Below are 10,825 nucleotides of genomic sequence, written 5' to 3'. Positions count from 1 at the left end.
CTGCTGTCGAAGTTTCTCTGGCAGCGTAGCAGCCAGGTCCAGGACGCCCTTTGAGCGGCAACTTCCGGCATCACGCCTCCATCGAATGCTTCCCACGCGTGCGTAGTCGATGAGCGCTTTTATCGTTGCCATTCCGTTCAGAATCCGTTGGCTTCGTTGCTCGGCCCGGGCCCGTTTGCGTCGCCGAATCCCCATACACTCGAACGACCCTCGTGCTTCTTCGGGGCAATCGCGTGACGAAAGCGAACTCGACGATCGAGCCTGAGCGTCGACGCGCGGCTCCGTTAGGAAAATTCGGACGCCCGTTGTAGGATGACGAGTTTGCTGAGATGTTTGAGCATGAAACGGAGGGCGGACGAGTGCCATCGCGTCCGTAACGCGTCGTAGGGAGGAGCAGATGTCTACGCACCTGCAAACGGTTAGAACGAAAACTGTCAGAAATATTGCCCACGTCGTGTTCTTATAAAATAGTTCTTTCGACAACGTCCCAAGTGACGTGTCCCTTGACGAGACAGACCAAGCACGAACCGGCCTCCTCGTACCTTTGACCTCGCTCGCATTCGTTCAGACACACGAGTGCGAGATGCCAGACTCTGAGAGAGCGAAGACGGCCACGTCTAACTGCACCAACTTCAAGAGTATCGCTTGAAAAAAGGAGATACTCTAGCGGGGCCGTTTCCTAATACAATCCGTGCTTTGAGCGTTTATCTTATGCTTTGAGGATAGACGCAGATTGCTCCAGGCAGATGTCAAGGCACCAAGCAATCGTCCGCTCTTCCCCGTGACGTCATAGATAGTATTTATCTCTTGGATGGGTGCCAAGAGAGTCCCCATTTCCTAAAAAATCACGTGATTTTTGTGCCACGCACCAACTATCACAGTCTGTATACGATGACAGATGAGGAATCTGCGTATAGAGAAGCTTTTCATGACTCTGGATATGGTACCTTCAGCAAGTGGTCAGGCTTTGCATCGGGGTCTAGAGTTTTCAGCACTGAGGAGGCCACTGGCAAAGTTGATATGAGCGTACCTTCGTTAATACCGGCTACTGGACAGCTACACCTTAATGAACAGCCTCGTAGCCCAGTGAGTGAAAGCAGCGACCTGCACCCAGTAATGCCGCGGGCGGATACGGCTACAAGTACGCAACTATTACGAGACAGCCTGCATCACCCCAAGTCTGAATTGAAGCGATCACAACAACCGACGTATCTGGGAGAGCCCAAAGTGTCGCTTGTGCTTGAAGAACTTTTGGAAGCATGCGAAGGAAAGAAGACGTACAATTCTCAAAAGGCTCGTGACGAGTTAGTTTTCTATTCGGAAAAAACCGGCGTAACAGTTGTCTATCCGGTCAAACCAACTGCTATTGGCGCACGTTTAGAACGCGTTAGCGTTGACGATTGTCAAGCTCATGTCTACGTGGCATCTTCAGTGCACCGCGATGGGTGGATAGGTCCAGTGATAAAAGTGTCAAAGCGCAGCCCACTTCTAGACTTCGCGGAGATGACTATTCCTGCTGATTTCAGTTTGCTCTGCAAAGAAGAAGGCGTTGCTATTTTGCACGCCAAACCGTCTTCCCTTTCTTTGCACTTCAACATAGACTTTGACGTCGTCGCTGCTTTCAGAGAAGATCACTGTTATTTTGAAAGTGAACACCTCAAAGCCAAGTACAATTTAGAAGAAAGGACTCTTTCTCTTAAGATGAAGGAGCATTGCTTAGTAACAACAATCGCCAAGAAAAGGAATGTAAACATTGATGCGTCATATAAACTGCATGAGGAAACTATTGACGTCAAATTCTTCGTGTCCAGCGTTTACGAAAAGACGAGGGTATGACGATTCTTGTTAATATATTATTATTTAATGCAATGTGCAATATAGCAAGGTGGTGATTTGCTTCCAAGCCCAGTTCTTGTTTCTCTTCAATGTAACGAGCGTCTTGAAGTAGTGCTCTTGAAAGACAAGTCTACCGCTACAGTGTCTGCAGACGCAGCTATTGCTTGTCAGAGTCTTGTGGACTCAGATCTGATTTGTGTGGTACGTTGCTCATACCTTCCTAATTATCGTATCAGGCAAAACTCGATTGCATGTTTAATAGAGATTTGATTGCGAAAGAATTGCAATTGCTCAGTATGCTCCAGTCTGGGAGCAAATGCTGCTAACACGAAAGGAACATGTCTCCAGAGCATACGGCGTATTTCAAATTTATCTTCTTTCATCCCGTGAGTGGGCTAGTTTCCACCATCCATTTTGTGTAAGGTCAATAGTTTATTTTGGAGAGAGAAATAGTGTTATTTAGTGTTATTTAGTGTTATTTTATGGGCGAACCTCAAAATCTGTCTGTGCGGTGTTCTTCTTCTCCATCAGTGCCGGAATGTTATGTATTGGCTGTAAAGCTGAGTGAGGCAGAAGCAAGACCAGGAGACGCGTTGAATTGTCTGACGCGTTACTTCGAAGAAGAAACTAAGTTTTCTGACGTTCTGGATTTTCTATTTGCATACAGAAAGCGAGAAGATGCAAGTGTACAAAAAATTTGTTGCGCACTGTTTGTGCATCCTCGTATGGTTAGTGCTGTCAGGAATACTTTTGGAGAAGAACTTTCAACGTTCGTCAAGAGTAACCTTGATCGCTATGGGCACAGCGTAGTGCATAAAACAAGTCACAAGGAACAAGACAGAAAACTATAAAGCGTGATGTTTGTGAGTATACCCTCCCCCTTAGTCTTTCTCCTGCTTCCATACCGTAAATCTCTTTTCAGTCTTTTCGTTGATGTAGATGGTTATTAGGCCATTGAGTTGTTTCAACGTCTTCTTGTACTCATTAGTGAAAGAATGACACTGGCTATGACATGTTGGTTGAAACGTTTTCTACACCGAAAACAAAACGCATGCGTAATGTGGTCGATATCGGTTGGCCTGCTTTGTTACCTTTCCTAGAACGCCGTTTACATTGAAGTGGACGTGAACCTGATCGGTTGTTGCGAGGCTAAAAAAATCAGAACCTGGATCTGTATCTAATTCCGTATGTTTAGGAGAGAGCCTTGCATTAACTCTCCACAGTTCTGTTTCATCGTCTAAAGGTATAATTGATTGATTCAAGTTGAATCTGAATAATTGACGGACACATTTTGCAGCCAACCGGCAAAGGTTCCCAGAAAAAACAATATCCACTTCAATTATTCCTTTGCCGATTTCATTCACCCTTTCAACAATTTCTTGGTCAACTTTGTTTGCCTCCAATTCGCTATCAAATTCACCTATAATTTGAAACGTAACAGGTGATCTCGTCGAAACAATTGGATCTTCATTCCAGAGCAATAAGATAGGCGAGCTCTCTAAGAATGAGTGACTCAATAAAACAGTTGCTTTATAAGGTAGCTGTTTTGCAGTTTTAAGTGGCTTCAATTCTACTACCTGCGTTATCCACGACGGTGCTTCAGCACATTCTTCGGCATCATAAACGTAGCGTGCCCTACAATCAGATTCAGAGTTAACTGGATTGTGTCGACATTCTTCAAATTCTTGTTTGTATTTAAGACTCAGCATCACTGTCTCCTTTGGTTTGAAAACTGTCATAAATTGATCCTCCTGCGTGCGCAGCACGTCATCCAAAAGTCGCTTGACCTACAGAAGAAATAATTTTGTTCAGCCAAGAATCAGGTTTTCCTCACCAATGGCAGTTTCTGCTTCTTTTTATCACAATGCAACTGTTCAATGATGCTGTTAACGTAGATTGCTTTGCTGTGTGCATCTGAGCCTCTAAGGTGCATACCGATGAGGCCCCCATCATCGTCTAGCAGTGGCGAGCCAGATGCGCCCAGCAGTGAAAGTTTATCTCTAAGTCTAAGTCCATATGTAAAGCATATAAATTCAAGAAAATCGTTTTCCACGTCGGCGCCAGTAATACGCGATTGAAAAATATGAAGAGGCATATTTAGCCGGTGATAGAGAGTTGTAACCGGAGGCTTGCTATTCTTAACAACGGTGGCTAGATTATTTGTGGCTTCGCGTCGTTCTAAAAGATTTTCTTTTGTAGGAATGTTTCCGAATTTGGTATAGCGTTTCAACGGAAGAGGAATGAAAGTCTTTCCGTCAAGAGCAGACTCGGCGCCTTCTGCTTCTGGCTGGGATTTAAGGCGCACAAGAATGAAGTCCAGAAATCTTCTTAAGTCCGGAATTTTGTCCGGCCTTTCAGTCTGAGCCTGTGCCGGTTTAGAAGACTCCGACCCCAGTTTCTTACCGGGAAAGTAAACGATGGCGCAGTTCTCGTCATCTGTAAGGGCTCTAAATGTTGTTTCAGGGCCTCCTGTCCTCGCGTCACGAAAGAACGAGAACGTAAAATCAGTTTCTCTCAGCTTGGCGCTAATTTTGCTGGCGTCATTTTCGTAATCTGGTGTTATAACGTGCAGAGCCGTCAAAACGACATCATTACTGACGAGAAATCCCGTTCCTGCCTTCAAGTTAGAATTTAGCAAGTAAAAAAGCGACCTCAGAGTCCTCTGTTACCTTGCCGTCCGGTAACTTAATGTAACATACTGCTTTTGAAGCCTCCAACATAAAGTTCAAGTACGATTTGTCGCGTACAAAGTAAGGCGTCAGTCTGAGTGCGACGCGCAGCTGCTCATTTTCCTGGCGCAATTCGTTGACTTGCTCTTGCAGTTCGTGCTTCTCGGCTTCGACTTCGCGTACAAAGTAATTCGTAACGTAATTCCCCATGATGATGCTTTTACGCCTACGAAGTTAATAACAACAACCATATGCAAATTTCTTCAGCTTCTAAGAAAATTACTCCAGCAATTTTTTACTCTTGCGTATTTTTAACAAATTTCTTTCTTTAGCCTCTACAAAAAAATTGATTGCCTATTAACTGTCGCACGAACTGTCGCACGATGACGTTTTACTTAGCGTGCGTTCCCGGAAGAGCGTGATACTTCTAAATAGAGTTGTGAGAAGACTTGGCCTCCTTCGTGATTATCGGCTGTCTGTTACTTTTTTCCGTCTTCAGTGTCTCGAATCGACCCCACCGGCAACAACGCACGAAACCCAATGTCGGCTCGCATCGCCGTCATGATTTTGATCGCGTTCGCCGCCGAATGGCGCGAAAGCGACGCGAACCCGTCAGTACAACTCCTCGAAAACCGAACGCGCTGCCTCGCCAACTGCTACACCTACGATTCAAAGGTAAAAAACGCGACGAAACGATCGAACGCGCCGATTTTCGCACGCCTCGTGCAATTCGACTCCCCAAAAATCCGCGCAACGACGCGTCCACTCGTACTACTCCTCGCCGAAAACGAAAATCGGCGTCGATCGCTCGTTTTAGTCGCTTTCGTCGAGCGGAAGACGCGATCGACAAAGCGCGGAGCCGCACAGAATAGCCTAATCGCGTTTCTGCGGCCGTCTGCGGTGCGCGTGAGACGATGGAACGTTCCCTTTGTTCTTTTTTTTCCCAGGCGTCGCCCGACTACCCTTACGTCTGCAGCAACAACGACCGGCAGTGCATAATGGTTCGAAACACGACGCAGATGCTCGATCGTCGCTCTTTTTTTCTCCTTACGCACTCGGTTCGCTTTTTAGTGCCAAGATAAGTGTCGCAGCGAAACGGGTTTTGACGACAGTTTTGAAAAGTGCAAATCGACGTGTTTCGGATCAAAAGTGAGTGGTGCGATGCCTATTCGAAGAGTTGTCGTGGATTGGGCCCGTTATTTCAGGCTCAGAAGGCCGGTTGCACTAGTGCGTGCGAATTTATCAGCAATATGAAAACTAATACGACCAGTAAGCGATGTTAGGGACTGTTGTTCATCCTGTAATCGTTACCGTAGTATATAACTTTGAGGGTTGCGGAGAATGTTTCTTTATATAGCTATTAATTAATTAATTAATTGATTTCGTTTGACTTCAGTGTGACCTTTTTAGTTCCTAAGTCGTCAGATCTTCCGCGAAAAATGTATGTAACCACTGCTGCAAACGGGACGTTGAAGTGGGAGCAGAAGAACGGTGTTTTCTACGTTGGAAGCTCCGCGTCTAAGACTCTGGCCGTTCTCTATTTGGTGCTGAAAGCCGAGGTGGATCCGAGCGTTTACAATCCGGCAAACGAAGCTCAATTCGATTGGACATATGCGGCCGCAATAGAGGTGAAACCGCTCGCTTTCAAGGGGATTTTTTATTTCTTTTGCAGAACGCTGAAACGTGTTTTTGTCTTTCAGTCGAAAGCGATCAGTTTCAATGAACTGCGGACATCGAGCACGATACGATGCGATGAACACTACGTGTTCAAAGTGGCCGCCGTCAACATATACGGCCTAAGATCGTATGGTCCCATAACGCAAATGATTTCATCAGAAGGTACAAAGAACGAAAAGCGGTTGATACATTTTTTTTAATTTGAGGATGAACATCATAAACGAATTTTTTTTTTAGAATTCGGCGCGCTCAATTGCCAGACGTGGTGTCACCCGTCTGACTGTTCAGTTCCCGACTACTGTGGCAATCACAAAAGGACGTCTCATCTAAAGAAGCCCGGGCCGCCGGATCGCAATGACTTATATACATGGAACACGAATTGTTTCAGTCCCGAAGCGAGTCGCGTGATCGAGTGGAATCCTCTCGACGTCAACTTTACGGGCGACTATTGCTATTCGCTCTACCTGGTGGCGTCGTACTGCACCGAAATGGCTGATCGCGTGTACTTTGTTCGAAACGTTAGATATTGGATCTTGTGTTTGGCTTTCGTATTGTCAGTTTTCTTTGCCTAGAACGAGTCGTCGTTTGTTCTTGATCAATTGAAGCCGGACTGCAAGATCTACATTTTTGTACGCTTCGAATTATTTTTATTATTCTTGTTTATTGTGAATTCTATTTCAGATGATCGCCGGATCTCGAAAAGCGGGTCTTAGTGATTACGATCAAAAGTACGAACTCGTCTTGAAAACACCCGGTATCGCGACTAGATAAACGATTATAAATTATTTATTATAAACTATTTCTTTTTTGCGTAGATCCGTTCTCAGATCGCAATTTCTGCAGTAATATCGTCTCTCCTCCTCGCCAAAGTCTTCTAGAAAAAAAATGTTTCTGATTAGGTAGCGGCGACACGTGGTTTCAAGCGAGCGAGATCACCTTCAACGTGACGACGCGAAAGTACGAAAGCACCTTGTCGTGGCGGAATCCTCCTCGCGTGCCAGTCGACAGATTTGAGCTCATAGTTCTCTTTCATAAAAAAAAGAACAGCTTTGGGCGCGTTGGCCAACCAATTTCAGTCAAGGCGAAGGACGGAACGGGTCTCATCTATGCAAGGGACTTGGAATTCGATCCCGGTCGCGTTTATTCAGTCACGGTGAGAAATTTGGAGAATTGGCGTTATCGTTTTTTTTTTTAATTTCTATTTTCTTAGCTTCAGCCTATTCACTCTAGTAACGGTTATCAATCGAGTGCAGTGACTATTATCGCGCAAGGTACACGGAGAGCTCTCCGCACACATTTATCTTCTGAATCTCGATGCTCGTTTTTTTTTTATAGCGTTGGAGCCGCCGGCTCCGATCAACGTCTCGATAGCGTCGGTGCCGGACACGTCGCATCTATTGCTCGCGTGGAGCGTAGAGGAAGACGAAGTCCACGAAGACTTTCCCGTCTACGGCTTCGAAATCGTTTACTCTCCCGAAGGCAACGACGGCAAAGAGGATGTCGTTCTCGAGGAACAGCAAAGGATCTATGTTAACGACTCGGTACTGCACACAGTGAAGAGACTTAGACGATCCTATCAAACAACGGCATCGTTTTTAGACTGCGCGCGAATTCGAAATACCCGATTTGAACGAGATAACGAATTACGTGGTCAAGGTATGCCTTTCGCACTTCGTTTATCTCTTATGTTCTAAACCATCTCCTCTTAGATCAAAACGATTAGTGTTTTGGGAAAAGAAAGCGAGTACGTGACAGTCACGATGCTAACGTCGTCCGGTACGTTAATTTATCTATAACTCTTTGTCTTCGTCGTGTGTGTATTGATTTTTTTTTTCTTTCTTTAGCTCCTTTCAAATCGAAGCAATCGGTCGTGCCCTATGTCGTTCCAATTGTCGTCGTTCTCGTCGTCGTCATCGTCATCGTCGTCATCGTCTCCGTCCTGTGCGTCGGTCGCGAGAAGAAGCAATACGAGGAACGCATTCATCAACTCGAATTGGCCACCTATCATCCGCCGCATCTCGCTCCCTGCTTCAATCCGTCCGAGCCGCCCGACGAATGGGAAATCGATCCGGAAAATCTCAATCTGCTCGAAGTGCTCGGCGAAGGCTTTTTCGGCATCGTTCTCAAGGGCGAAGTGATGCACAACGCGCCGGCGAACGAATCGCCGTCGACGCCGCGTCGACTCGGATCGCTGAGCGGCATACACAGCACGGCGATGCGCTCCAAGGGATCCGTGGCGACGGTAAAGACGGTCGTCGCGTGCAAGATGTTGAAAGGTGAGAGGTAGACAAAAGTCTGTTCTTGGGGAAGGCTATAAAGAGATCAAAAGTACGTCGGCACACTTCAGCTGTGTATCACATCATCTATGTGTAGATGCTTATAAGGATATCCTTTACAGTACTAGCAGAGAAAGAGTGTTATTTTTTTTAGAGGACGGGACTAGTGAAGATCAGTTGGATTTGCTGAAGGAAGTGAGGCTGATGAAGAAAATTGGACAGCACAAGCACATTGTCAGTGTGCTCGGCTCCATAACGCGCAGTCATCCCATCTGCCTCATCGTCGAATACTGCGCTCACGGCGATCTTCAGAACTTTCTCCGAGCGGCGCGACCGGCGGTAGAAACGAGCCGGAAACGCTTTCGTTCACTCATTGTTTCTTTTTCCCAGTGGCTGATTTCCAATCGGCGGAAGTCTGGCAGCCAGTTGGGAAATCGCTATTCGTCGTTACCAGGAACGCTGAAGGAATCAGAGGTAGGGGTCAAAAGACATTTTCACACGAGTCTATATCGCGGAAGTGGCACGGACCCATACTTAGACATAGTGACGAAACTGAAAGTTTAGAAGGTCGAATGACGTGATACACGGTTTTCGTCCACGCTAAATCGATACTATGCGAATTTTTCTGTACTGATTCCGAGTTTCCTTCTAGGGATACATGGAAATGAATGCAGCGCCTGGAGTGGCTGCGGCTGCCGCCGCCAGTAGCGGCGTGGCGGCAAGTGCGATTGTTCCAGAAGCTGGAGCCATTGCCGTCGAAGTCACTGCTCACGCGTCGTCCGTGCCGTCGACGCCAGCAAAAGGGCAACCGGACGTTGAAGCGGAAGGCGCTGCCGGCACCGCGGGATCCGAGAGACCCAAATTGACTCCTTTCGATTTGCTCTCCTTTTGTCGACAAATTTCCGCTGGAATGGTATGATTGGCGAAGGGCGCGAGAAGAACGATGTTATCGCGTGTATTGTACTCTAGGACTTTCTCTCGGCCAAGGGTTTGGTTCATCGCGATTTGGCCTGTCGCAACGTCTTGGTCAGCGACGGAAAGCTTCTCAAAATCTCGGATTTTGGACTCACGCGCGCCGTCTACAAGGACGCTACGTACACGCAGAAAACGCGCAGTCGGCTGCCTCTGAAGTGGATGTCCATTGAAGCGATCACAGATCGCGTCTTCACCGTGGCAAGCGACGTGTAAGGGGGGGAGATGGTGGGAACCGCCTCAAGATCAATGAGTCGGGGGGAGATTGCTTTAGGGGAAGTATTAATTTTTACCTTTTAGATGGTCTTTTGGCGTTGTCATGTGGGAGATATGCACGTTAGGTGAGTCGTTCTTCTCTTTCCTTATTGGGCCTAATTGCTCGTTGACTCCCAGGCGGATTTCCTTATCCGACGATTTCCAACGAAGAGCTTCTGTCGCGTCTACGTCGCGGCTATCGCATGGAAAGACCGGACAATTGCTCAGAAGAGCTGTAAGGAGGAAAAAACCGAGTAAAACCGTTTCCTTCTTCTCACCTCACTTTCACTTCAGATACGGAATGATGATTCAGTGTTGGCATCCCGACGCGGAAATGCGTCCCCTCTTCAGCGTCCTAGTGACGGCACTCGACAAAATGCTCGAAGCCGAGCAGCCGAATCTCTACGTCGACCTGAATTTCTCGGCGACCAATCCATTCTGGATGTCGATCAGCGAACTGAGCGAAGCCGACTCGGACACCGAGCCGGAAGTTCCCTTTCAGGAGACGCATCTCCGTCAGGTGTCGTTCGACGAGGGAAATGATCCGAATAGCGTCCTGAGCATAGCGCTGCGCGCCGTGCGCGATTCCGTCGTCGTGACGGCACCGCCGATCGACGACGACGCCTTTTTACCGCACGTCGATCAGGACGGTTACGTCGAGCCGAGCGAGCTGATCAACGCTCTTGGAAACGGGAATGGAATCGAGTCGAATGGCGATCGACGGATTCCGCAGAACGGGCACTCGTTGTCGGCAACGACGGCTCTGTGAGAGCTCCGAGAGAAAGAGGAACAATGATGAGAGAACGGTGTAATGAAATTTTTAGATGGTCTGCTCGTGCTAGTGTACGTTGGTCTCCGTATCCACGCTTTAGATTAAGGCTCTTTCAAAAGCTCCGACAAAGCCAGTTGATCTTATTGTCTATTTATAAAAATGAATTTAGGATAGGAAGTAGACAGTAGCTTGCTGTTATTGTGTTGTTGTTTTCTGTACTGGCCCGTTGCACGTGCGCACGTTTTAGATCGCTTTTAGACCGTTTTTAGCTTAAGCTGTGCTTGGAAGCATCGCCGCTTTGGTTCGATAGAGGGCAGGATGCCTAATAAATTTTTTGATCGTTTTGCAGATATAAAACCACACCGTTG

General features: G+C 47.0%; 3 protein-coding genes across 9 annotated transcripts; 2 read left to right on the top strand and 1 right to left on the bottom strand.

The window, feature by feature from the left end:
- The first annotated feature begins 23 nt into the window (after positions 1-23).
- On the top strand, positions 24-2,853 carry LOC136183401 (uncharacterized). Of its 2 annotated transcripts, XM_065970018.1 has the most exons (5): positions 24-418; positions 472-1,830; positions 1,882-2,037; positions 2,099-2,254; positions 2,310-2,853. In XM_065970018.1, the coding sequence occupies exons 2-5, from the start codon at positions 892-894 to the stop codon at positions 2,685-2,687; spliced, it is 1,629 nt and encodes a 542-aa protein (XP_065826090.1). In that variant the 5' UTR covers positions 24-418; positions 472-891; the 3' UTR covers positions 2,688-2,853. The 2 variants fall into 2 exon arrangements, with proteins under 2 accessions (XP_065826090.1, XP_065826089.1); XM_065970017.1 differs by having other exon boundaries at positions 24-1,830.
- On the bottom strand, positions 2,512-5,474 carry LOC136183399 (uncharacterized). 6 transcript variants are annotated; one of them, XR_010669156.1, is made up of 9 exons: positions 4,989-5,474; positions 4,901-4,932; positions 4,789-4,840; positions 4,506-4,731; positions 3,671-4,453; positions 3,414-3,623; positions 3,257-3,334; positions 3,123-3,201; positions 3,000-3,073 (listed from the first exon to the last, which is right to left on the bottom strand). XR_010669156.1 is itself a non-coding variant. In XM_065970015.1 (8 exons), the coding sequence occupies exons 1-7, from the start codon at positions 5,066-5,068 to the stop codon at positions 3,257-3,259; spliced, it is 1,461 nt and encodes a 486-aa protein (XP_065826087.1). In that variant the 5' UTR covers positions 5,069-5,474; the 3' UTR covers positions 3,063-3,201. The 6 variants fall into 6 exon arrangements, 5 of the variants coding, with proteins under 5 accessions (XP_065826083.1, XP_065826084.1, XP_065826087.1 ...); XM_065970015.1 differs by having other exon boundaries at positions 3,063-3,201; XM_065970011.1 differs by adding an exon at positions 2,512-2,867 and having other exon boundaries at positions 2,928-3,623.
- On the top strand, positions 4,935-10,805 carry LOC136183394 (uncharacterized). Its single transcript, XM_065970005.1, has 23 exons — positions 4,935-5,180; positions 5,453-5,506; positions 5,577-5,654; positions 5,711-5,774; positions 5,916-6,133; positions 6,206-6,344; positions 6,420-6,700; positions 6,755-6,811; positions 6,864-6,936; positions 6,998-7,024; positions 7,082-7,335; positions 7,393-7,453; positions 7,518-7,723; positions 7,782-7,838; positions 7,892-7,958; positions 8,027-8,458; positions 8,613-8,797; positions 8,849-8,932; positions 9,111-9,371; positions 9,428-9,642; positions 9,731-9,771; positions 9,824-9,920; positions 9,980-10,805. The coding sequence occupies exons 1-23, from the start codon at positions 5,046-5,048 to the stop codon at positions 10,452-10,454; spliced, it is 3,561 nt and encodes a 1,186-aa protein (XP_065826077.1). The 5' UTR covers positions 4,935-5,045; the 3' UTR covers positions 10,455-10,805.
- The last annotated feature ends 20 nt before the right edge of the window (positions 10,806-10,825 follow it).

The sequence above is a fragment of the Oscarella lobularis genome, chromosome 2, assembly GCF_947507565.1.
Source record: "Oscarella lobularis chromosome 2, ooOscLobu1.1, whole genome shotgun sequence".
Taxonomy (NCBI): domain Eukaryota; kingdom Metazoa; phylum Porifera; class Homoscleromorpha; order Homosclerophorida; family Oscarellidae; genus Oscarella; species Oscarella lobularis.
Note: the sequence above shows the minus strand (reverse complement) of the source record. Positions and strands in the feature narration are given on the sequence as shown.